Source organism: Diabrotica undecimpunctata, unplaced genomic scaffold (assembly GCF_040954645.1).
Source record: "Diabrotica undecimpunctata isolate CICGRU unplaced genomic scaffold, icDiaUnde3 ctg00000635.1, whole genome shotgun sequence".
In the NCBI taxonomy this organism is placed as follows: Eukaryota; Metazoa; Arthropoda; class Insecta; order Coleoptera; family Chrysomelidae; genus Diabrotica; species Diabrotica undecimpunctata.
The window spans coordinates 70,487-98,367 of NW_027311943.1; the positions used below are offsets into that span (position 1 = coordinate 70,487).

Genomic DNA, 27,881 nt, shown 5'->3' on the forward strand with positions numbered 1-27,881 from the left:
CGCATTTTAGAGATGTATTCATGAGAGATACTTTACCAAGTAAAATTCGAAAATCTGAATGCGGTATTATAAACATGGATTCAAATAAAGGTGAAGGCACACACTGGACAGCTTATACAAAGGATAACAACGATATAATATATTTTGATCCTTATGGTGATTTACCACCACCAAGTAATGTGATCAAATACTTTAAAACTGGCGGCTCCGTAAATATATATTATAATTATGAAAGGTTGCAACGTAATTCATACAATTGCGGTCAATACGCATTACAGTTTCTATATAACCATTATAGTTAGGATGTCTGAATCAGTCTAAACAATAGAACCGTAAATATGTCGTATAATTTCACTCTGACCGGAAAGTCTTCTATTTTAAGTTATAATTTTAATCCCCCCATTTACCTGGCCGAAAGTCTTGAATATGAAGTTGGTTTAACGAACTTTTATTCTTTTAACTCCATACCCAACATTGATGATTCTAATAATATATTTCTCTTTGGCCGCGGTAACATTACTTATACAACTGTTATCCCCTCGGGCTCGTATGAATTGGAAGATATAATTCAAATTTTAAAGGTGTTGATGAAAAAAGGGGATAAAGATGCTTATATAGATATTATTCCAGATAAAAACACATCTAAAGTATCTATTAAGAGTAATTGTTCACTATATTTCGCTATTGAAAACTCAATAGGTAAAATTTTTGGATTTAAGAGAAGAGAACTGGAAGCAAATAAAATCCATGTTTCTGATGAACCAGTAGATATTTCAGTGACAAATGCAATCTGTGTTGATTGCAATATCGCTTCAGGCTCGTATTTAAATGGAAACCCAGTTCATATAATCCATCAATTTTTTCCGACCGTACCTAGTGGGTATAAAATAATTGAGTCACCTCAAAATATTTTATATTACCCCATCAGCGTTAGGACAATCAACAACATTAGTGTAAAAATTGTTGATCAAAACGGTAAATTACTTAATTTTTGACAAGAAGAGATTACTATTAATTTACATTTACGACAACGATTATAATGGTTCTAAACTTTTCTCGCCAACAACCTGATTACATAAAAAACTATAAAAGAACCGACAAAACACAAAAATTGAACAGTTTTAAAAAAAACAAGTGGAATATTGTTACGATAAATATCCTGGCCTAAAAATAACTGTAAAATATATGATGACTGATTCTAATATGTTTTAGATTATACGAGACCTTTCGACCATAAACCCCAAGTAATAAAAAACTGGTTCCATTCGAATCTTCCGGAATTAGGCCTGTCCATTCGAGGCGAAACCAGGTCAATTGAGGTCAACATCCATGCAGTTCTAGAGCAGCTGTTTTCGTATAAATATGAGGGAACTTTTATTTTGAAGGCAGTTAATAAAGAAGATTCGCGCTCGCGATATTGTTGTTACGCTCGCCTACTAATAAATTATGTATATTTAGTGATAAATAAACTTATATAAATTATCGTGCCTTTTAATAAATTAAAGTAGGAACAATATAATAAATTAGTAAAGACATTATAAATTAAAGACATAACAATTAATAAATTCACAACAAATGGTGGCAGAAGTGAGATCGAACATAAATTAGACTTATAATAATAATACAAGTGAATATAAAATAAATTGTGAAAATGACGACGATTTATGAGCTCACAGTGACGAATTTAAGAAGACATCTCGAAGACAGAGAATTAGCTTCTACCGGAAAAAAGGCTGAGTTAGTCCAACGACTAAAGAACGCTTTGCTAGAAGAAGGACTAGATCCAGAGACTTATATATTTGAAGATGCTGTCCTCTCGTCGATTTCGAAAGTTTCTGGTGATGTAGCCAAAGTTTCTGGTGATGTAGCCAAAGTTTCTGGTGACATCGCATCATTAGAGAACAAAGTTTCTGGTGACATCGCATCATTAGAGAACAAAGTTTCTGGTGACATCGCATCATTGGAGAACAAAGTTTCTAACTAGATTGCTTCTTTGGAAAGCAAAGTTTCTGCTAACATCTCTTTGGAAATCTCTAAAGTCACTTCTGAGATGTCTGCCCTCGACGATAGAATGTCGTCGTTAAAAAACCAAGTTGCTGCCGATATGTTGGCCTTCGAAGAAAAGATATGGAAAGAGATGGAAAAGAAGCTGGAGGAAACAGGGACAGCAGAGAGAGGAAACAATCCGATTACAGTGGAGATAAAAGAAGACGAGACGAAATGTAAGTTGGAGACACGGCCGAAATTTGAAGGAAGTGGAGGTTCTATTCATGTTAAAGTCCCAACTTTCGACGGAAAATCATCATGGAACAACTACATGAAACAATTCGAATCAGCCGCAAGAGCAAATGGATGGTCTGAAAAAGAAAAGGCTGTAAACCTGACTATCGCTCTTCGAGGAGATGCCTTAGATGTGCTTCAGACCATAGCAGTAGAGGAGACGGATGATTTCGAACAACTGAAGAAGAGGTTAAATATGCGATATGGCCACGAACATTTGGAGCATGTATATCAGTCGCAGCTTAAAAATCGAAGACAAAAGAAAGATGAGGCTCTTCAAGAATATGAGGTAGATATTGCCAGATTAGTACGATATGCTTATCCAACAGCTCCCGAAGACATGATGGAAAAGTTGGCCGTTCAAACGTTTATTGATGGTCTTCGTGATCATGAAATGCAGAGAACACTACGATTAGCTCGTCACAAGACGCTGGTTGATGTCTTATCCGCCGCCCTCGAATACGAGTCAGCTACGCAGGCCTCTGGCGGGTACAGTAAAGTTAGAACTGTAAAAGAGGAAGGAGATGAAGATAAACTTGACCAGCTTGTTAATATGATGAAAAGCATGGCATACAAGAAAACGAAGACCATCAGATGCTGGAATTGTGGCGAAATAGGACACGTACGAAGCTCCTGTAAGCACCCTAGGTACGACGCAAATCAAGAAACTCACCATCAGGAAAACTAGAACGGGTCAGCCTTAGGGGGGCAGCTTCGACCCAGAACTTCTCCAAAGACCCTCTCATACTAATAGCTTCTTTGAAATGTCGTGAAGATAGTGTATATGTAGATGGAGACATAAATGGCAAAAAGCATACGTTGTTGGTGGATACCGGAGCGACCAGAACCATTATACGCCCAACAGTTATAAACAGCCGTAAGAAACTGTTACCAACGAGGTTGCGACTTCGGACCGCTACAGGTGAAAATGCCAACATTCATGGAGAAATCCAGGTACAATTGGGAATTGGGGCAGAAAAGTTTGTCCATACTGTTATAGTTGCTGACATCGAAGAGGATGTTATATTAGGAATGGACGTAATGAATATGCATGGATTCCAATTGGATTTTAAGAATAAGATAATCAAAGTTGGCAACGAGGAGGTATTTCTCCATCCACATAATGACAACACTGTGCAAGCAGCCATTAAAGAAGATACAGTCGTGCCTGCGAGAAGCGAAACGATCATAGTAGCGCGGCTACAGGGAATTGTGGACGAAGGGAGACCTGTTATGATGGAGCCTTGGAACCACGACGATGAGGTTGGCCGTGGAATCATAATTGGAAAGGAATTGGTGACTTCGGCTAAAGAAATTCCTGTGAGACTTATCAATGTCAACGACTACCCAGTGACCATAAAAAAAGAGACAAAAGTAGGAACTTGTGTACCTGTGACATCCATAATCCGTCAGGCGACAACATCTGATAATTCCAACGACAAATTCGACCAAATGGTTGCAGTTGCAGGACAGTCTCTAAATCAGATGGAGAAAAGGAAATTAAGGGAATTTCTTCGGCAGTATCGTGATATTTTCGTACCGAAAGGAGGAAAGACGGGAAGAACTACCGTTGTTAAGCATAAAATTGATACTGGTAATGCTAAGCCAATTCGTCAAACAGCTCGACGATTACCACAGGCGAAGAGAGAGGAAGCTGAAACGATTGTTCAGGAAATGAAGAAAGACGGGGTGATAGAACCCTCTACGAGCCCATGGGTGTCTCCGGTGGTCCTGGTTAAGAAGAAAGACGGAACGACGAGGTTCTGTGTGGATTACCGTTTGCTGAACAACGTTACCAAGAAAGATAGTTATCCTCTGCCTCGGATCGATGACACATTGGACACATTGGCTGGAAGTAAATTGTTTTCTACTTTGGATTTGAAGTCTGGATACTGGCAGGTAGAAATGGACCCAGTAGATAAAGAAAAGACAGCCTTCACCACAGGATCTGGATTGTGACAATTCAACGTTATGCCATTTGGACTCTGTAATGCTCCTGCGACATTTGAGAGGCTTATGGAAAATGTGTTGAGAGGGTTATCTTGGAAAACATGCCTGGTTTATTTGGATGACATAATCGTCTTGGGAGAGACATTCGCAGATCATTTGAGGAATTTAGAAAACGTTTTTAATCGACTTAAAGCTGCCCAATTGATGCTAAACCCCAAGAAGTGCCAGCTATTTCAAGGTAGAGTCAATTATCTGGGTCATATAGTCAGTAAAGAAGGAGTGGCCGTGGATAAGGGAAAAATCGATTCCATTAAGGAATGGCCAAAACCAACTGACAAACATCAAGTGAGAAGTTTTCTTGGACTATGTACTTACTACCGGAGGTTTATTAAGAAGTTTGCAGATATCGCTAAGCCATTAACGCGACTTACAGAGGAAGCAAGAGAATACCGCTGGGATATAGACTGCCAAAATGCCTTTGAAACGTTGAAAAAGCATTTAATAACAGCACCAATTTTAGGGTATCCACTGCCAGAAGGAGAGTTCATCTTAGATACGGATGCAAGTAATGTGGGAATTGGAGGAGTGCTGTCTCAGATTCAAGGAGGACAGGAACGAGTTCTCGGATATTTTAGTAAAGTTCTTTCAAAACCTGAACGGAATTATTGCGTCACGAGAAGAGAACTTCTGGCAGTAGTGAAATCAGTAGAGCACTTCTATCAATACCTCTATGGCAGAAAGTTTCTAATCCGAACCGACCATGCCGCCCTTAAGTGGTTGATGCAGTTTAAGAATCCAGAGGGTCAGATAGCCAGGTGGATCGAACGACTCCAAGAATACGATTTTAAGATTGAGCACCGGGCCGGAGTTAGCCATAGAAACGCGGATTCTCTTTCCAGAAGGCCATGCCCAGCAGAGTGTTCCCACTGCAACAAAACGGAATCCAAGGAAGCAGCAGTGCTAAGAACGACGATTGTCAACGACGACTGGACGCCTACTAAGATAAGGGAAGAACAAGAGAGAGATCCAGTTATACAGAAAATCCGAAAATGGAAAGAGGAAAACCGTCGACCACCTTGGCAGGAAATATCAAACCTATGCTCAGTAGTTAAGACGTATTGGGCCCAGTGGGACTCATTTACCATCGAAGATGGCTTGCTCAAACGAGTCCTGGAAAATGATGACGGTTCGGAGAAGAGAAGACAGTTGGTGATCCCAAAGAGCAGAATAGCCGAAGTACTTCGTCAGTTACACGACAGTCCATCGGGAGGGCATTTTGGTGTAAGGAAAACCCTTCAGCGAATTCGGGAACGGTTTTATTGGATGAACAGTTCCGACGATGTAAAAGACTGGTGTAAGAAATGTACTATTTGTGCCACGAGTAACGGGCCTTACCGAAAAAGGAGAGCTCCTATGAGACAATATAATGTTGGAAGCCCGTTTGAAAGAATAGCTTTGGACATCGCTGGGCCATTTCCAGAAAGTGAAAATGGAGGCAAGTACATGCTGGTAGTAATGGATTACTTCACTAAGTGGGTCGAGATTTACGCACTTCCAGACCAGAAGGCCGCCACCGTTGCAGATAAGTTGATCCAAGAATATATCAGCCGATTTGGAGTGCCTTTGGAGATCCATAGTGACCAAGGCAGGAACTCCGAAAGTGATCTATTCCAAGGAATATGTGATAGACTAGGCATGAAGAAAACAAGAACTACCGCGTATCATCCGCAATCGGATGGTATGGTAGAACGAATGAATAGGACAGTTGGCAAGTATTTGACAAAGATGGTGTCCGATCATCAGCGAGACTGGGACCAATACCTTCCGTTCTTCACAATGGCCTACAGATCTGGTGTTAACGAATCAACAGGCCAGACACCAGCCAAAGTCCTATTCGGACGCGAAATGCGACTAACTTGTGATCTCGAGTTTGGATGTCGACCTGGAGAAGATGTAGCAGGTGAAGATTATGTGATCGAATTACGAAGAAGAATGGACGATGTACATGAGTTAGTCCGTTCCCACCTTCAGATCGCTAGCGACCGAATGAAGAAACGGTACGATACACAAGCCGAAAAGGGTTGCTTTAAGAAGAACGACAAAGTATGGCTGTATAATCCCAAGAAGCGAAAAGGTTGTTCTCCCAAATTGCAGCAGTTTTGGGAAGGTCCATACCTCATTATGGAGAAGATCAACGATGTCATCTACCGAATAAGCAAGATTCCGAGGGGAAAGCCGATGATAGTACACCATAACCGGTTGGCGTCTTTCGAAGGTGACCACGACGTAGATGAAGAAGTGGAAGTAAACCAAGTCCACGATGTGTCTGACCTCACGTTTGAGGAATTTATGGGTGCCTATGGAGGTACCGGTAAAGCGAGACATGGTGTTACCACTGAAGAAAAGCAAGATCTACTCGCGCTCCCCGTTGACTACTCGCTGGCCCTTACCATCCCGGCCAGTATCAAAGACGCACCAGGGTTGGCATCCGTCTTTCGAAGGAAGTTTGGTCGAGTTGCAGAACTTCAATGCCAGGTGCCAGCTCCCGGTAAAACCTTGAAACTCCAAGAGGCATCACGTTACTTTTTCTACCTGGTAACAAAAGACACTGCCCGTGACCAACCTATCTACCGAGATGTATGGGAAGCCTTACTTCAATTGAGAGAGCACGTACTAGAGTCCGACGTGCAAAAGTTAGCCATGCCAAAGTTGGAGTGCCGCCAATTAGATTGGAGGGTTATCCGAAATATGGTGGAGGAGATCTTTAAAGACACCGAAGTCCAGGTGTTAGTCTGTTGCAATCCGCATAGTTACTGGTGCGGAGAGAAAACCGTCCCTTGTCATTTTTATACAACTGGAAGTTGTAAAAGAGGGTCCAGTTGCCGATACCAGCATACCGTTCCAGTTCTAGTCCCGACAAGGTTCCAGGAGGAACCATCTTTTAAGAGGGGGGCAATGTTACGATAAATATCCTGGCCTAAAAATAACTGTAAAATATATGATGACTGATTCTAATATGTTTTAGATTATACGAGACCTTTCGACCATAAACCCCAAGTAATAAAAAACTGGTTCCATTCGAATCTTCCGGAATTAGGCCTGTCCATTCGAGGCGAAACCAGGTCAATTGAGGTCAACATCCATGCAGTTCTAGAGCAGCTGTTTTCGTATAAATATGAGGGAACTTTTATTTTGAAGGCAGTTAATAAAGAAGATTCGCGCTCGCGATATTGTTGTTACGCTCGCCTACTAATAAATATGTATATTTAGTGATAAATAAACTTATATAAATTATCGTGCCTTTTAATAAATTAAAGTAGGAACAATATAATAAATTAGTAAAGACATTATAAATTAAAGACATAACAATTAATAAATTCACAACAATATTATACCCTGGCCGCTGAAAACATGGAATCCAAGGTCGCATGATCACTCAATGCAAGCATCGACAGGCGCTCGAAACTAGACCTTGTGAGAAACTGTTTACACCGTCATTATTTGTGTTATGATACTATAACTTAAATGTTTTATGTATCATGATTTGTGTTTCACTTTCGCCGGCTGGTGAATTTTGTGAAAATGTTTAAAATTAATGTAAATCAATAACCTCTAAAAAACGGTATAAATATATTATAGCAACATTGTTAGTTCGTTTTTGTTGAGCGGTGTAAACGTGGGAAAAGTGATAACATAGGAAGAGGAATATTTAAGAGTGCGTGCCATTCACATGATCATTCCATCTTTTCAGCGGCTCAACTATAACACCATCTAATCGGTTATTATTAAAAAAACTTGGCTTCAAAGTTTTAGTGTGACTAAGTCGGTCAACCATATAACGATACAACTATACAGGAATATCAATTTCACACCTATTCACCATACATTCCCGGAAAGTTGAACTACAACGATAAAATACGAATCCCTATTCAAGATCTCGACGCGTATACGTTACCGTCAACATCATACCTAGATATTGAGGCAAAACTACTCACCCACGACGGTTGTTGCCGAGAGGGGGCGTTTGGGCCTGTAGGACCCATCGCCGGCTCTGCGGACTTCTTCCTGTCCTCGGAATTAGACTGGGTGTTGACCATCTTTGCTTGTCACTGATAAAATGGTTTAATACTTCTACTGGTATAAAATAACGGTTACCGTGACAAGTATCTGTTATAGGTAACAGTTCCAAGGAGCAGTTACAAAATAACAGATCAAAAATAGAAAACAGAACAGGTAAAATAGTCTAAGTATTCCTTGACTTACGGAAGGAATAACTTAGTAAACAAGAAAAATAAAATGGTATAAAAGTACAATGCAAAGAAAATGTTTCTAAGCGTTTCTTGACTTACGGAAGAAACAACTTAGAATAAAAAGTAAAATACACAAGATAAAAGAATAGAAAAATGCAGAAATATTCCTAAGTGTTTCTTGTCTTACGGAAGAAACAACTTAGGACAGAAATACAGATAAATGAAATATGTAAATATGAAACAAGGTATGGAAATATTTCTTAGTGTTTCTTGACTTACGGAAGAAACAACTTAGAGTGAAAATAAACAAGAGAATCAAATATGGAAAAATTAGAATACAAATACTTATAAGTGTTTCTTGACTTACGGAAGAAACGACTTACAAATACGAAAAATCAAATACAGAAAAAAATGTGGAAATATTGCTAAGTGTTTCTTGACTTACGGAAGAAACAACTTAGCATAAAATAGAAAATGAAAGAGACAAATGTATTAAGTATTTTCTTAACTTAAGGAAGAAAATATCTTAAATAAAATATCGGAAATAATAATGCAACAATGATTATGAAAATATTTCTAAGTGTTCTTTTGACTTACCGGAAAAGAATGGCTTAGACGCACAATTAAAATAACAAGTCAAATATTCAGAGAAATATTTCCAAGAGTTCTTTGACTTACCGGAAAGAACTACTTAGACAAAGTACAAATCAAAATATAAAATAGAAAAGCAAGATAAATATTTCTAAGTGTTCTTAACTTACGGAAGAACAACTTAGACACAAAATACAAGAAAAATAAACAATCAAAATAATCAAATAAAATATCAAACAATCAGTACATGAACAAATATAGATCAATGTATTATTCTAACCTGAAAAGGTCTGAATATACAATAATGCTAAAATAAAATGGTATATAAAAAAATCAGAAATAAAACAATAACTTAGTAGGAACAATAATAGCACCGACTAGGTCTACAGTAGAAGAGGCAAGCTCGACTGACTGATGAGAGAAAATCTACCTGCTTTTATGTAAAACAAATCCTTTGTTTTACTTAGCGAAAGTGGAATTTCCCTGCATCGAATCAATTAGAAATTTGGATTTGGCCAACCTTGGAATTCCCAAGTATTTTAACCGATATCCAAATTCCTTGATGCGTCGAGGACATCCCCCCTCCTCTGAAAGACCTAACGGTGCTAAAAGAAAGTTTATTGATAAAAAAATCGAAAATACATACAGTAAGAAGTTCTTATCCTAAAAAAAAAACAATATAAATACAAATACAATACAAAAGATACAATACAACTACAATTCAAACTTAAGATATATCATACTTAAAATTATAGTGGTCCAGGTGGCCCAGGTGATCCAGGTGGTCCCGGTGGTCCAGGTGGTCCAGTTGGTTCGGGTGTTTTTTCGACCAGGCTACTTAATTCACCCGGCTGGGGCCTTACGACGTTTCAGAACACGTAGAGTTACTCGATTCGCTCTGGTGTCTGTAACGTATCGTAACAGGGTCCCGTTATCCTCAGCTGTTCTGTCAGGGCTACTTAATTCACCCTGAGGAAGATCTTACGACGTCGTGAAGATATAAGGTTACTCAGTTCACCTTGATATCTACACGTGTCGTCATAAACCTTAATCCTGCTCTGGAGGTTCATCCCTAGGTGGAGGAGCAGCGCGGATGTCATCCACATGAATGGTCCTATTCACGTCCCGGTCGCGGTGCACCTCATAGGTATGATCGCCTAGGACCTTCAGGATCGTGTGTGGTCCCGTCCATGTTGGTCCGAAGTTCCCTCGGACGTGGTTCCTCACCATGACCTGCTCTCCTTCGCTGAACCTCCTGGCAGGTGGGGCGTTAGGGTTGTCAGGAACCATGTTCCTCGCGTATACCGTGGCCTTTTGAACAGCTCTGGCAACCCTTTCGTCTCGTCTGGCTGCGGTGTTTGCCAGACGATGTTCCCGCTGTGTTTCTTCTGCGCGCCGTGGAAGATAGCCTAGCAGAAGTTCAGCGGGTGTTTCCTGGGTGGCCTCGTTCCTCCGGGTCCTTAGGCTGAACATGATGTCAGCCAGGTAGGATTCCCATCTCGGGTCATTTGCAGTTTTGCATCGGGCGCGGAGTCCCTTTTTGAGCTCCTGAGCTCGGCGTTCAACCGGGTTGGCCCTCTGGTGGAAGATAGGGCTAAGTTCGGCTTTGATGTTGTGCCGTCTCAGGAATCTCTCCCATGCGTCCGTCCGAAATTGGGCTGCGTTGTCCGTAATGAGGGTGGTTGGTTTCCCCCAGCGGCCGCAGATCTCCTCTTGGAGGAACTGGATGACATCACGGCTTTTGGTGGATTGGACGCAGCGGTACTCCACCCAGTTGCTCAGGCAATCTGTTGCCAGGAGGATGTAGCGATTGCGTGTCCCTCTGGCTGGTGGGTACGGTCCTAGTATGTCGAAAGACACTCTCTCCCAGGGATTGGTAGGTTCTCTGGGCATCACAGGTGCTGCTGGCTGTCGTGGAGCGGCTTTGGTCCTCAGACAGGTTAGGCACGACTTGACGTAGGTCCTTACATCCTTTGATAAGGTGGGCCAGTAATATATGTTTTTGATGGCACGGATGGTTTCGTCCTGTCCTGGATGGTTAGCCTCTTCCGAATCGTGGTAGACTTTCATCACGTCCGTCCGGAGGGATGGGGGTACTACCAGCGTCCTGTGATCTGGTCCAGCGTTGTAATAAACGGCGCCATCGACCAGTGAGAATTCGCTGAGGAGGTTTTCTTCGACCTCGTTCCTTGGTCCACGTTCGCAGACCTTCAGGTAGCGTCTCCGAAACCGCTGCATACCATGATGGGTTTGGTGACTTCTCCGGATTTTGTCTTGGAGTGGTAAGTCGACCAGGTCGTCAAGGATGGGGTTGGTATCAGAACCGTCATCGACATCTTCCATCATGCATAATAGTGGGAAGGAGTCGTCTTCCTCTGCGTCTATTGTTGGCCAGCTGAGTCTGTTCACTTCTTCGTCCTGATCAGTTTCTTCTCTCTCGGCGGTCGGATTCCTGGATAGGTGGTCAGGAAGCTCATTCACTTTCCCTGGGATGTGTACCGTGGTGAAGTTGAATTCTTGGAGTACCAAGGCCCATCTGGATAGTTTGGCCTTGTCTTCCTTAAACCGGTGGAGCCACAAGAGAGCCTGACTGTCTGTGTATAGTGTGAATTTCTGATCTTGAAGGAAGTGTTTGTACTTCTTGAGTGCCCAAACTAATGCGAGGCACTCCTTCTCGTTGATGTGGTAACGAGTTTCAGCTGGCTTCAACTTTGTGGAGGCATAGGCAATGACTTTCTTGTCATCTTGGGTCCCTTGGAAGAGGACTGCGCCCATGCCGACGTCAGAGGCATCCGTCTGGAGGCAGAAAGGTCTGGATGCGTCTGGTCTGTGGAGTAGGAGATCTCCCTCGATTTCGGTCTTGAGACGTTGGAATGCGGCATCTGCGGCATCAGTCCAATGTAGACGTCTCTTGTTGCCCTTGGTGAGGTCCGTCAAAGGCGTGATGATGTCAGCGAATCGAGGGATGAAATCTCTCAACCAGTTGGCGGTCCCGATGAAACTTCGTAGCTGTTTCATCGTACGTGGAGTGTCGAAGCCTTTGATCTTCTCCACGTGTTTTTCCAGAGGTTGTGTGTTGGCGGAGGTAATTTTGTGCCCTAAGTATTCCAGTTCGTCTGCCGCGAATTTACACTTCTTTAGTGATGCCCATAGTCCGTGTGTCCGAAGTCTCTCTAGAACTAGGCGGAGGTGGTTCTGGTGTTGGGTCCAGTCTTCGGAGTATATGATGATGTCGTCCATATACACTTTGATGAATATATCTATGTATCCTGCGAAGACTGAAGTCACGAGCTTCTGGAACACAGCTGGTCCATTCTTCAGACCGAAGGGCATCACGGTGAACTCGTAGGCAGAACCGTCAGGCAGGCTGAAAGCTGTCTTCGGGCTGGAGTTCTTGTGTAGAGGGACTTGCCAAAATCCGCTTTTCAAATCCAAGGTGGTAAAGATTTGTGCTGTACCGATCTCTTTGATGGAATCGTGGATTGGCGGCATACTGGAGGCTTCGTCGACGGTGACGTTGTTTAGCTTCCTGTAATCCACGCAGAAACGGGGGGTGCCATCTTTCTTGGTTACAATAACCACCGGGCTATTGTAAGGAGATTTGCTGGGGCGGATGACTCCTGCGGCTAGCATCTCTCTCACCTCCTTGGCCATGATTTGTTTCTTCTGCGTGGAGTATTTGTATGGCTTCACGTTGATCGGTTGGTTATCGGTTACCTCGATGACCATCTCGGTGGCTTTGGTGGTCGGCTGGCGCAAACGGTCGTCGAATACGTCATCGTACTCTTGTATCAGTCGTTCAACTTGTTGGAAGGCGAAGGCTGGAGCTTGATGGGGTTCCAACTGTTGGGTTTTGGGTTGCTGTCTAGCTGGGTTCTTCCAGTAGATTGTGGTTCTGCAGGTGGTACCGACGTGTAGACATTTACGGGGTATGTCTACATTGGCCTCTTCCTGTTCTAACCAAGGCATCCCTAACACAACGTCGTGGTTCAAGGTCTCCATTACAACGCAGTTGACAGTTGATTCGAAGTTGTCGATGGTGATATTGACTTCAGCAGTCCCAAGGGTACGGGACGTGCTGTCCGTGCACGCCAGTTGAACCAATCCTGGTCCTCGTTGCAGGTTCCGTCTCTGGATCAGCCTCTGGTGGATGAAATTCCCAGATGCTCCGGTGTCGACCAAAATCTTCACGCGGTGCTGGTTGATCCTTCCATGGAGTTGTGGGAGGCCTGCTGTCGAGGGTCGCATCTGAATTGGGTTCAGTTGGGGCACCATCTTCACAACAGGGTTTAGTTGGTGCCCCTGTTGGCGTTTCCCTGATTCTGAGGCAGTGGGGGTGGAGGCTGGTTCCTTAATGGCATCCTGAACTGTCTATTGTTGGGGTTCCTCCACTCTTCAATGGCTTCCGGATGACGTGGGGAGTTGTTGTTCCGGTGGGGACGGTACGATTGTCGCTGCTGTCGCGACTGTTGCTGTGTTTGCTGTTGTTGCTGGGGTTTGTTCAGAGCGGTATTCCGGCGGGTGTCTGCTTCCATTCCCTGGGCGATCGATAGGAGGTCTTCTTCTGTCTTCGGAATGTTCAGCCGTAGGCAGATCGAGATATCTGGTCGCAGTTGATTCACAATTGTGATGCATCTCTGGTCTTCAGGGGTGTACGGGGCGAGACGTCTGAACAGGGCAGCTTTCCCATTGATGAAGTCTTCCGTTGGTTCGTCCTTCCGTTGGTGTTCGCCGTGGAGTTTGGATGTGAGGGCTGAAAGTAAAGCGGGATCGTTGTACTTCTTCAGGAGGCGGCCTCGGAACGTGTCGTATGGCAGGTCCGTATGTGAGAATTTCTGGGCCCATTTCTTCGCATCACCATGGAGAGAATTGTCTATTAGGTAATCAATCCATTGGTCCTCGTCGACATCGTATTTGGTGAGGAAGTTCTCTGCTTTGTTCAGGAAGTTGAGTGGATTATCGATGTCTCGGCCTGAGAATTGGGGTGGTTTCATGTAAGTGATCCTGGGCTTCGGTGGCTCAGGTGTGTGTTGGGGCATCTGTGGTATTGTGCCTTGGGTAGTTGAAAGGGCCGTCATCGCTTGCATAAGTGCAGCTATGAAGTCAGCGGTTGAAGGCTGGCTTGAAGACGGTCCGGGGGTCGTGAGTTCGGGTATTTGTTGGGCGCCATGTTGCCGAGAGGGGGCGTTTGGGCCTGTAGGACCCATCGCCGGCTCTGCGGACTTCTTCCTGTCCTCGGAATTAGACCGGGTGTTGACCATCTTTGCTTGTCACTGATAAAATGGTTTAATACTTCTACTGGTATAAAATAACGGTTACCGTGACAAGTATCTGTTATAGGTAACAGTTCCAAGGAGCAGTTACAAAATAACAGATCAAAAATAGAAAACAGAACAGGTAAAATAGTCTAAGTATTCCTTGACTTACGGAAGGAATAACTTAGTAAACAAGAAAAATAAAATGGTATAAAAGTACAATGCAAAGAAAATGTTTCTAAGCGTTTCTTGACTTACGGAAGAAACAACTTAGAATAAAAAGTAAAATACACAAGATAAAAGAATAGAAAAATGCAGAAATATTCCTAAGTGTTTCTTGTCTTACGGAAGAAACAACTTAGGACAGAAATACAGATAAATGAAATATGTAAATATGAAACAAGGTATGGAAATATTTCTTAGTGTTTCTTGACTTACGGAAGAAACAACTTAGAGTGAAAATAAACAAGAGAATCAAATATGGAAAAATTAGAATACAAATACTTATAAGTGTTTCTTGACTTACGGAAGAAACGACTTACAAATACGAAAAATCAAATACAGAAAAAAATGTGGAAATATTGCTAAGTGTTTCTTGACTTACGGAAGAAACAACTTAGCATAAAATAGAAAATGAAAGAGACAAATGTATTAAGTATTTTCTTAACTTAAGGAAGAAAATATCTTAAATAAAATATCGGAAATAATAATGCAACAATGATTATGAAAATATTTCTAAGTGTTCTTTTGACTTACCGGAAAAGAATGGCTTAGACGCACAATTAAAATAACAAGTCAAATATTCAGAGAAATATTTCCAAGAGTTCTTTGACTTACCGGAAAGAACTACTTAGACAAAGTACAAATCAAAATATAAAATAGAAAAGCAAGATAAATATTTCTAAGTGTTCTTAACTTACGGAAGAACAACTTAGACACAAAATACAAGAAAAATAAACAATCAAAATAATCAAATAAAATATCAAACAATCAGTACATGAACAAATATAGATCAATGTATTATTCTAACCTGAAAAGGTCTGAATATACAATAATGCTAAAATAAAATGGTATATAAAAAAATCAGAAATAAAACAATAACTTAGTAGGAACAATAATAGCACCGACTAGGTCTACAGTAGAAGAGGCAAGCTCGACTGACTGATGAGAGAAAATCTACCTGCTTTTATGTAAAACAAATCCTTTGTTTTACTTAGCGAAAGTGGAATTTCCCTGCATCGAATCAATTAGAAATTTGGATTTGGCCAACCTTGGAATTCCCAAGTATTTTAACCGATATCCAAATTCCTTGATGCGTCGAGGACACGGTAAGGAACCAACAAAACTTAAATTCATAAATAACGCTATTTCCTTTTTATTTCGTGAGCTACGGTATAAGTTAAATGGGGTTATTATAGACTCTGTTCGAGAGATCGGACTGGTATCAACAATTAAAAATTATTTAAGTCTTAACGAAAACGAAAGTATTCTGTTCCAAAATGCTGGATGGTTCCCAAAAGCAGGGAATGAAAAAATAATTGTGGATGCTCATGGTAACTTTAACGTGTGTATCCCATTACGATTATTATCAGGATTTTTTGAAGATTTTAGAAAAATTATTATGAATGTGAAGCAAGAGCTTATTTTAATACGATCTAATGATGATGTGGACGCAGTTGTAAGTATAGACGACACCGAACGCCCTAAAGTTGAAATAACAAAATTGCAATGGAATGTCGCCCATGTTAGCCCAAGCATGCGTGAACAACTACGATTAAATAGTATAGCTCATAAAAATATTGAGCTACCAATTAAATTTCGTTCGTGACAAATGATTGAATATCCATAATTAAATAATGCAACACGGCATACGTGGGCGGTAAAAACCAGTACTAATATTGAAACACCGAGACATATCATTATTGCATTTCAAAAAGGGAGAAAATCAAAGATTACTAAAGATATGAGCAAATTTGAACATAACGACCTCAAAAATATAAAAGTATTTTTGAATTCTGAAAGATATCCTTATAATGATTTACAAATAGATTTTGAAACCAATAAATTCGCTCATATTTATGAAATGTTTGGAAGTTTTCAGACAAGCTATTATAATTTAAGTTTAAATTAACCGATATTTAACCCGCAAGATTTTAAAACTAAGACGCCGCTTATACATATAGATTGCAGTAGACAGAAAGAAGTGATTCAAAATGGATCCATCGTTCTGCGGATCGAATTTGAAACAAATACACCATCAACAACTGATGTATCCGCATATTGTTTAATTTTACACGAGAAAGAATTTACATATAATCCATTAACAAAAATAGTAAAACAGTATTAATGCGCATGCGTTTTAACTGTATATTATTCAATAGTAATAATTACAAACGTTAGTTGATGATGGAACGTTCACACGAAAACATGATAAACAAATTTATAAACAATTTAAAAGAACTTAAAAAACAAATTCAACAATACGAAGCCTTCAAACAAGTTCTCCAAAAACTCCAACAGTTAAAAATATGAAACTTGTTATTGATATCCTGTAACGAGTCCGTTACTTAAAGAACCATTTACCTTTTTGTCACTGGAATCCTTTAATTTAATTATAAATTAAATTCATTTTTGAAATATTCTTAAACCAAATATTTAAAACTCCAGTAAATTTTATTTTCGAAAGTTGGCATTAAATCCCGCCCTCTGTCTAAGACTCTGAAAGTACATCGTCGTGACAGCCGTAGCACCGTCAGATCGCCACTTGTGGCTGGAATTTCGTCGAGTGAACATCGTTTGTTCAAGGCGGCTGTAGGTGCCATTTTCATGAATTGGGTTTAAGTTTATTTTTTCTTTTGTGGAAAAGCTGTTGTGTTGGAAGAAGCCATTTGTTATTTAGTTGTTTTTTTTGTGAAAGTACTTTAATTTTGGACCACCTCAGCCGGTAAGCTTAAAGTTATAAATAAATTATGTGTAAAAACATGTCATATCATCCGCCATTGTTAGTGAAATTCAAATCTATTTTAATCCTCTCTCGATATATATTCTTATCTATCTATCTATCTATTCTATCTTATATATGTCCTATTTCACTTATTTCATTAATACCTAAACATATTACAAGTATTAGATTTTATCATTATCTCAAACTTTATTTCTTTCCAAAGATGAAAACCAACAATTATCTATTTCAATTCCATACCGTTTAAACCGGCTAATATTTCTTTTTTTTTTCTATTCTATAATATATATAGACCATGCTTTCCGAAAACCTATCTATTTAATATATCCTATAAAACATTGTCATACCATCCCAAGGTTATTTTTTACAGAAAACAGTATAGTTTTTATTTCAATTTAAAGCAACTTGTTGACCTTTCTTGGTTTTTCTTTACTTTCTTGTATGAACAAAGGACTTGGAGTAACACAACTGTTTTTTTAACCTACTTACGGATTCCAGTGCAAGTCAGGGAAGAATACTTATTTTTTTTTATGGAGAATTTATTAAGACAAGGGGAAGAGGAATTTTAAGTTTATGGGTTTTATGAAGAAGAATTTAATGGACTTGGTTTAAAGTACCTCTTTTTTTATATGGAATCCAGGTTTGGAGTAAATTTACCCACCTGCAACTAGTTCTTCACCAGAAGACCTTCCAGGGAAACCAACGGAAACCGGCAGGAAGAACTTAGTTTTATCTTTTTGTTTCTTGTTTAAATATCTTTAATAACATTACGTCCTCTTCAAGGTTTTAACTTTTATATCATTAATAATAATTACATTTACTTTTCCTAAAACAATAGTCAGTACAATTTAATTGAATTATTTATTGTCTACCAAGGGATGAGATTTTGACTCTCCCTTGAATCTCTCTTCATCAGGTTATCGTGTGCACACATATCCGGAGAGTTTCATCTCATTTCACTTCAAACTTAAACATTTATTAAACGAAAACTAAACTATTATATTAGTGAGTAGTATTTTATATTTATATTATCTTATATTTTATTTTATATTATTTATACATAATTATTGAGTCTCTGTCAAAATTTAACATTAATAGGTACGTTAGGGGGGAAATTGTTTATCACTATATTCTGGGATTTTACTGTAAATATAGATAAGTTAATTGTATACAAGAGGTGATGGGTCATATATAAGTGTTTAAAATAGTCTGTACATAAAATTGGTATTTATTAAAGTTGGGTTAAAACAATTCAATATTTCAATTAGTACCTATCTTTCATATTTCAGCAATACAAGATATCTCGGAAGAAAACATTTAACTTCCTGGCGCCCAAACATTCAGTAGAGCAACTTTATCTTTCATCTGTTTATTTCTTGGTGGTTTTCTTGTCATTAGTTATTATATCTTACGGTCTCTGTAGGGCATGCAAATTGGCCGAATCCCTCTTTGAGTGTCGAGTGGTCATTCTCCTGCATAGTCGCTAGCCAGCATTAAGTTTATTATATTTTAAAATTCATATATACCCTTTATTTATTTTTTTTACATAATGTAGCGAGATTAAATAAAACGAGCGGTTCGAATTTATATAACTATATTTATTTATAAGTTTACAGTTCGGTACTCTCTTATCAACTAACTCACTCCTAACAACGTTACATATATATAATAAAGTTACTTTTCGAGAACATTCTGGCATTGTCCCACCTCTAATTGTCTCCCGTCCGAAAGACGGGCGCTATTGACAAGCCGATTCTTACGTTTTCTAGATTCGTCCTTCTAAGAATTATGACGTATCGGAGATGGGCTATTTCGTTACAATAATTTATTTCTATCTAATCTCTTCCATCTTCTGTTATTCCACATATTAGTTCGTTGGTGTATAAAGGTACATTTTAGAGTTTACCCTATTTCTACACTGCACATTTTTGCTACACATTCCTCATTTTTGTTACATTTCACTCTTTCATCAATATTTGTTACAGTCAAATTTCTTGTTACATTATTCATTCTTGTTACAATCCAAGGTTTTAAAATTGAGAATAATAGGTTTATTTGTAAAGAATTAGCGTGTTACTCGAGTGATAAAGTTGTAATATATATTTTTAAACCGCCTTTCCCATTACGAATGTTACCTCCTGATCTAATTCAGCAAGCTGTATGGTTAAGCAAACACCATCACTGCATCTCTTGGAATGAAGGTTTTACCCCCTTATACGAATTTAAAAAAATTATCAAGGAATTAACAGATAAAGCTGAAATTGTTTATGTAAAAGGAATGGAAAATGCGAATTACATAAGAAAATATTCTTCCACACCTGTAATTGAAGTAGGCGAATTCCCACCACTACCAATATCAGAAGCAAAATGTTTTTACCACTCTAAACAAAAATGTATATGCGCCCTTTCAAATGTATTTTTTATTTATGAAAATTTTGTAATGGAGTAAATTTGAATATATTTTTCACTTTTTTATTTTTTGATCCAAACTACAATAATAGTTCTATCTATAACCTACTTGCACCTACAGGTTCCAGCCAAACAACCTTCATACTCTTGGGAATGTTGACACGCTTCAATCATCTCAGAATCCCTGGTGCTAGCAGGTGTTCCATAAGCTTACAGAACCTAAACAACCTTCACATTTGAAGGGGTGTTGATACCCCTTACACTGCAACCATTTCAGAATCCTTGGTGGTAGCAGGTCTTCTATAGGCTTAAGAGATTCCAATTGTTGGTATTGGACAAGTTTTGGAAAAAGGGTGTCGAAAGTTGACGTCTTTTTTAAGAATTGGTCCACCCACAACCAAACGTCGGAAAATTTGAAAATTCTTTCCAAAGCTGTGTCTAACAGATAACGTTTTGTCGGGTATTCGTTGACATACAGACGTAATTTCAAGGGTAGACACACATCATCATCAAATATGTTGTTTTGACCGAGTTCACAAAGTGCCTCCACCCAACAGTTTACACAAATTTTATTCAATTTTTTTTTGTTGGTATAATATCCAATAGATGTTAAATTAGGTGTTGATTTTTCACTAAGTAATTTCACTTTATCCATAGTAAATTTAATACTTTCTTGAAACATGATTATAGTCTAAACTGATTTTGGAATTACATCAACGAAGTTATATACCATCGACCCCACTAAACCATATCGAAACCGGTTTTAAAGCTCGTGTCGCTAATACCCCCACCTTTTTTTGTTACCAATAGTATATTCAACTCTATAATAAGTAGTACAAAAACATTTTATAATTTATTAAAAATTATATATAAAAAAGATAGAATTACATTTCATCAGTCTTGCAAACAGACATGTAGAATGCTTTATGCACTCATCAATAGGTATATCGTATGGCTCCCATTTGTGTATTTCGACCTTACAGTAGAAACAGCTAACGACATCGACATTCCCTATATGGTAGAACCCTGCTTTGCTTAACAACACGAGTTAACTGCACCTTTCCAATATTTAAAGGATGGTAAACGATCTTCAAACAGATGTATACTACCAAAGTTACCATCGTCAAGACACATTTTTAATTGAAATATATATAAAAATATTTTAATTATTTAATAACAAAATAAAAAAATTAATAATACATATTATTAAAATATATGGTATTATATTGTTAAAACTTCGTTAACCCCTTAACGTACGTGCCCGTCTCAGACACGGGCGCGCCTTACTGGTAATTTTGTACGCGCTCGTCTGGGACACGGGCGACGGTTAAATTTTATCCATAAAATTTTTCAAGCCTTGCAAAGCGGATATTTGTATAAAGAGACATATGTAAGCATATATCTAAATTATTTATAAAATAGATGACTCAGTCAGTATTGAGTTACTTTAAAATATATTTATTATCTCATAACTTGCAATTTGCAATCATCATCATTTATAACCGATATTATTGTCGAACTTTTGTTTTGATACAAGCCTTCTGTCTTGCCGGTGTAAAGTCGTCTGAAGTCGATATTTATTGTTTTTTGCATTTGAACTAATTTGTGCCTTATTTTCAACATATTATTATATTGTTTGGTAAGTAAATTTTGCATATAATATTCGGTAGGTTAGAGTAATGTGTATATTTTTTGTTTTACTAAATTTCATTATAATTCATCTAAAATACAATATTGTGTGTGTGTGTGTGTGTGTGTGTGTGTGTGTCAATAAAATATATTTGTATTGTTCATATAAATCATACTACTATTTACCTATTCAAAGTATTTCGTCTGAACAAAATTTTTAAATTTCAACGGATTTGCATACCCCCCACCCCACCGGAAAAGTAAAGGTTTTACGCCACTGAAAATATTTTTTTTATTCAATTATAACCAAAACAAAACATTTTTACTAAAAAAAAAATTCGATCATTTTTTGACCATAACTTCAAAATTAATGTGTACGTTAAGGGGTTAAACACATTTTTTTTTTTAACTTCGATATTTTGTCGCCAACATTTTTGCAAAAAAACAGTCGCTATACTTTAAATGCTCTTCAATTGGTATATCGGAAGGTTCCCATTTATATATTTCAGTATTGCAGTAGAAACACCGAACTATATCACGAACCCCTGTATAGTAAAACCCAGCTTTGCTTAATAACAGGGGTTCAACTGTACCCTTCCAATATTTAAAAGAAAGTAAACGGTCTTCAAATTGCCGCCCAGTACGAGATATACTATTATTGTTACCGTCGTCAAGACACATATTTAACTAATAAGTTAGTTCGGAAAATAATCTATATATGTAAACTTATATTGGAGGGAGGTATAAGCTTGAAATTTTTAAACAATTATCACATTAATAACACTAATTGCGCTATAAAAAGAAAAAATTTATATTAACAAAAAAGACTGACAACAAGATACAAAACCAATAAGACCTTGACCGTTTGTTCACATTTGTTACCCACGTTCATAGGATAAAAAGAATAAAACCTTGACCGGTTATTCACCTATCTTTGTTTGAACCGGTTTGGTGACCGCATATTCACCTTTTCTTGTCTGTGGTCGGACTATAGAATAAAAAGAAAAAATCCAACAAGACCTTGACGGGGCAATTACCCCCATTGTTGTTAAACCTGTTTAGCTCAGTCTTAAAGATGCTACTTTCGGTTGAGTTCTATCTAAAAATATTTGTTAGACAGGAAGCCTTACACATTCAACCATGGAAGTTGGTTCTCCAAATATCATTGTAGAGAGTGCTGTGTGTGACTCTAGTACAGATTGGGATAATTATAGCATCATTAGTGATGATGGTCCATGCGATTCTACTACGAATTGTAATCTATCTGTATGGAGTTTGTCAACACTCGAGCTGTCAGAGGACTTATCTTCTTTGTCGGAGAGTGACATGTCTGATGTAGAGAATGACAGTTTATTGTATAGTGACGTGGAATTTCAGGATGTATCGGAAAATGATGTGTTTTTGGAACCTGTGATAGCACCACCCGAACTGATTGAGGATGTATCGAAAAATGACATGTTTTGTGAACCTTATATAGTACCACCCGAACTAATTAATAAACTGATAATTATTGAATAATATTATATTAGTTTTAAATACTTCTCTCTTGTAACATATTTTAATTCATTTCATTTCATTTCATTTTCAACAAAAATCATGAACCAAATGATTTATTTGTAAACAACTTAATCAAAACATTACAATTAGGTTTCGCTTCACCTTCACATTTAGCATGTTTGCAAATAAATAATTTGGTTCATGATGTTGGTTTTAGTAGTGTTCAACGGAAAAACTGTGCTTATAATAAAACTTTATTAAAACTTTTTAATAGTTTCATTCAAAAATTTAAAATAAATGCCTTAGTAGGTTTTTTCGACTTATTTATAATATTTACCAAACTCTAAAAAACTTGTATTTCTTCTACGTATTTTACAATTTTTTCAACAGTGATATTTAAAAACAAATTTTTGGAAATTTTTGGTTTTTGAACTATTTATACTCCACCTTAATAATTATAGTTTATAAAAAATTTTTGAAAAAAGACTGAATAGGTATGTATATTGTTCTGAATGTTTCTAGATGTAACATTTTAATATTTAGATAGTTTATTGGGATTAACACACCAATAAACTTGAAAAAGTTTGTTTATTTAACTAAGAAATCTGAAGTTGTTCTCAAAATATAATTATAAATAAATATTGTATGTTAGTATTTTATATTTATATTTGAGAATAACTTTAGATTTCTTAGTTAAATAAACAGACTTTTTTAAGTTTATTGTGGTGTTAATCTTAATAAATTATCTACAACTAAATGTTGGCTGTGAATTATTTATAAAAAACAATATTTTTATATATTTTTTATTAAAAATAAACAATATATTCGAAAATAATATAATAAAAAGTAAACTAAATAAACTCTATATACACAACTAAAACTAAATATTATTTACAAAAACGTACACTTAAAAATAATTAATATTGACTATACAGGGTGCTCGGGGTGACAGGGTCGTCGGGGTAGGCTATACAGGGTCGTCGGTGTGGGATCTGTAACAAAGAAATAGCAAAATGTAGAACTAATTAAAATATCATAATGGTGTACAAAAATTAATGATGACGCTTAATGAAGAATAAATTAAAATTTCGTAATAGAGAATAAATTAAATTTTCGTTTGTAAAATTTTATTATAGTGATAAAAAGGAAAAGTTATGTAAAAAATTGGTTAACTCACTGTTTACTTGTCCCCCAGCATCGCAGGACATCGCCACCAGCATTTTTGTTGAGCAAGTCTGTAACAAACAAAAAACATTATCAGTATTGTAATTATCAATATTAGCATTGCGTAAATTTTGTTAATAAAATTGTTGCAATATATTATAATAAAAATTCTCACCTTCAGAATCCGATCTCACAGCGTTGGTCAGGAAAGTTTTGGTGTATTTAAAATTTTCTATGAGACGGCGTTGCTCTTCGTGGAAAGCCTCCGACAGTTTTTCCGCGTATAAAAAAATATTTTGGACAGCTTTCTTAAGGAGCTCACTATCCTTTAAACTCCTGTTCAAACTGTCCTGGAGACGGTCCTGATGACGTTCAAGTGCCGACACAAGCCCTCCTTTGAAATCCTCACAAAATGCTTGTTTTTGAGCTTTTACTCTGTTGGGGATTTGGAGAGCGCTTGCCACTACTTCACTAAATGACGGCTCTATCTCTATCAGTTTTTTTTCCCAGACTTGAACCTTAGTCATGGGTTTCTCTGTCAATCCCTCTTTAGGTGGTGATCCCCATTCAAATATATTTAATTCATCCCCAATAGAGGGATAACCCTCCATAGAGGGTTTGTAGTGGTTTTCATCATCAGGTCCGTCTTCAGGGTCGGAGATATCTTCGAAAGGTGTAGGGGTGCTTGGAGGAGCGTGCACCTCCGCCGCTACTTGCTTCACCATTTCATGTTTGCATGCAGCCTCTTCGGCGGCATGAAGAATGTCATCCTTAATAAATATGGATGACTGAACGACATTCTCATTAACCGCGGAGTGCACCGTCGCTTTAGTTTTTAGTTTTTTTTGATTGTTTATTTTAAAAATAAGGCGCTGGGCCTCACTAATTTTTTTACAGTTTACAAAAACAACACTCTCTTCCGACGGTGCACGCTGCCTATCCCTTATTTCACATACCGGAGAAGAGATCGAAGACGGGACCGATCTTGGTGACGGCGGTGCGATCGCGGACGGAATCGAATTTTCACATCTCGATTGAAGGAGGAATCGTGTTAATTAATTGTCTTTTAGCTAACGGTTCCTCAAACTCAGTATCTGGCACACTATTATATAAAACTCTTTTTTTAGCCAACAACCCCGGCTCGCGACGCGCAGAACGTTGTACGGTTTTCATTGCGAAAAGAAGCGACTATTTGAAATTGCATAACTTAAACGGGATTATATACAACAAACCGAACCCAAGCTAAGCAACGCGAAATGGTGGGTGAAACAGGATCTACACTTGCTGTAACAAAGAAAGGTGAATACTCGAAGGCGATGTAAGCTCTTCCATGACCTACATAGACAACAAAGAAAGGGTACTGACCGGCTATAGTTGAGTTCATGTATGTCTGCACAGCTTTGCGCTTATTGTTGGTTTTTCACATCAGTTTTTTCTTATTTTTTTTTTATTTATTTTTTTTCATTTTTTATATTTTTTTATTTTTGAGGTTTTTTTTTCCTTTATTTTTAGTCCTACACCCACCTTCCAACCACTCTAATGAAAGGTCTTGACGTCAGGAATACGAATATGTTATTACTTTGAGAAAAAATTAACGCGTAAGGCGGTAAAACGCTAAAAAGCGTATTTTTAGTCCTACATCACCTTTCGACCACTGTGATGAAAGGTATTGACGCCAGGAATACGAATATGTTATTATTTTTCAGAAAAAATCACGCATATAGCGGTAAAGCGGTAAAAAGCGGTAAAAAGCAGTAAAAAACTATTTTTTATTACACTTTTACTTTTAACCACGCTTATAAATGCGGTAATTATCTATATTTGGGATATATTGTTAGTTTTTGTAATTATTTACTATAATAATACCATAAAACCGGTATTTCCAGTTTAAAACCGGTATTTCCAGTTTTAAAACCGGTAATCAAAACAAGTTTATATTTATACCCCACACTTCTTTCGTTATTGTTCATTTTCGTGTCGTACAGTCACCTAGCTTCAGTCAACAACCATGCAGTGTGACTCTTGTTTAAAAGTTTTATCCAACAAAAGCAGTGTAAGTTGGCATAAACGGGAAAGTTGTCCGGAACGATTTAATAAAGGGAAAAAGGTGAAACTTAATGATAACCCAGATGTTGTTACATCCGCTAATAATTACAATTCAACCATTGTAGAAGCAACTCCCTTTAGATCTATTGTTCATCCAGTTACCACTACATCCAATGTTATCGAATGTCAAGATTGTTATAAAAAAATTTCTGGGAGAGGACTAACAGGACATTTACGTAGTAATTCACACAAAAGTGTTATTAGTAATGATAGTGGGGTTGAGAAACTATCAAGTGCGTTTAAAAATCGTATCGGTAGTTACCGTCTTTCTAGCAACAAACATCATACTGATCACTTGGAATTTTTTAGTGAAATTAAAGGTAACGTTTTGAAGCTCCTACATAACTATTTACATAAATTTAAAGTGTTAAAAGTTAATTTCGAACTTTACTCTATGTACACAATACCTGAAAAAGATACTTATGATTTAAAATCATTTAATACAAAAAATCAGATTATTACTATTTCTACTAATTTGAAACAAGCATATCAAGATTTTATTAGGGAGATATTACCCAAGGTTTCGGAAATACAAGAAAAGGAATCTGGATGGAGTCTTTTACAAATCCAATCATTAGAAGTTAACATTAATAAGTACAACCCTCTACGATCTTCTTCATATATCAGGTTACCACGACAAATCGAGATGAAGAAAGCAATTATTAATATAATGAATAAAGATGAAGCATGTTTTGGTTGGGCGGTAAACGCATCAATTTTTGACCCAACAGGTAAATCCAATCTTACTACTTCTTATCCGCATTATACTAGTCTCTTAAAGTTCCATAATATAAAATTCCCTATGAAACTCTCAGATATACCAAAATTTGAATTACTAAATAATATTTCGATTAACGTTTTTGGGATTAGTGAATGTTTTAAAAATAATATCACACAATTGGAAATCGTTGGACCGTTGTATCATACAAAATCTAAAAAAGCTACACATGTTAACTTATTACTTATTTTTGATGAGTACGGGAATAGTCATTATTGTTACATTAAAAATTTATCCCGGTTAATATCAAAACAAAAATCACACCATAATGGTCAGACTTTTCTATGTAATGGTTGCTTACAATTTTTCTCATCCTTAGAACGTCTTCGCAAACATGAAGACAACGATTGCAACTTTGTATATACTAAGCTTCCAACTACCAACATGATTCTCAATAAATATGGACATCTACAAAAAGAAAATATCTTACAGTTTTCCAACTTTCAGAAACAAATGCAAGTTCCGTTTGTTATATATGCTGATTTTGAAAGTATACTGCAACCGATACAATATGCAACACCTTCTGATAATTCCTCGTTTACTGTCAAAACCTATCAGCATACACCATATTCATTCAGTTTTTATGTTAAATGTTATTTTGATGACAGTTTATCACTGTCAATTACAATTACAATTACATTGGAATTACAATTTTTTACTAGTAAGTGTTGTCACATTTGTGATAAACCGTTCGATATTAACGAAATTAAAGTTAGAGATCATTCACATCTAACAGGGTTGTTTTCTGGCGCGGCTCATAACGCTTGTAATTTAAATTACAAATTACCTAAGTTCATACCTGTTTTCATGCATAATTTAACCAATTACGATTCGCATCTGTTTATAACAAAATTAGCTTAGAATAACGAAAAAATTGATGTTATTGCACAAACTAAAGAAAAATATATATCATTCACCAAACTACTTTTAGTTGATCGTGGTGATTTAGAGCAAAATATATATTTAAAATTAAGGTTTGTAGATTCTTTCAGATTTTTACCTCATTCACT

At 37.4% G+C, this 27,881-nt stretch overlaps 1 protein-coding gene across 1 annotated transcript; it reads right to left on the reverse strand.

Moving 5' to 3' along the window:
* Window positions 1–23,627: 23,627 nt before the first annotated feature.
* LOC140431340 (uncharacterized) lies at window positions 23,628–24,937 on the reverse strand. The gene is made up of 3 exons (XM_072519277.1): window positions 24,163–24,937; window positions 24,001–24,058; window positions 23,628–23,815 (listed from the first exon to the last, which is right to left on the reverse strand). The coding sequence occupies exons 1-3, from the start codon at window positions 24,710–24,712 to the stop codon at window positions 23,791–23,793; spliced, it is 633 nt and encodes a 210-aa protein (XP_072375378.1). The 5' UTR covers window positions 24,713–24,937; the 3' UTR covers window positions 23,628–23,790.
* Between the last annotated feature and the right edge of the window lie 2,944 nt (window positions 24,938–27,881).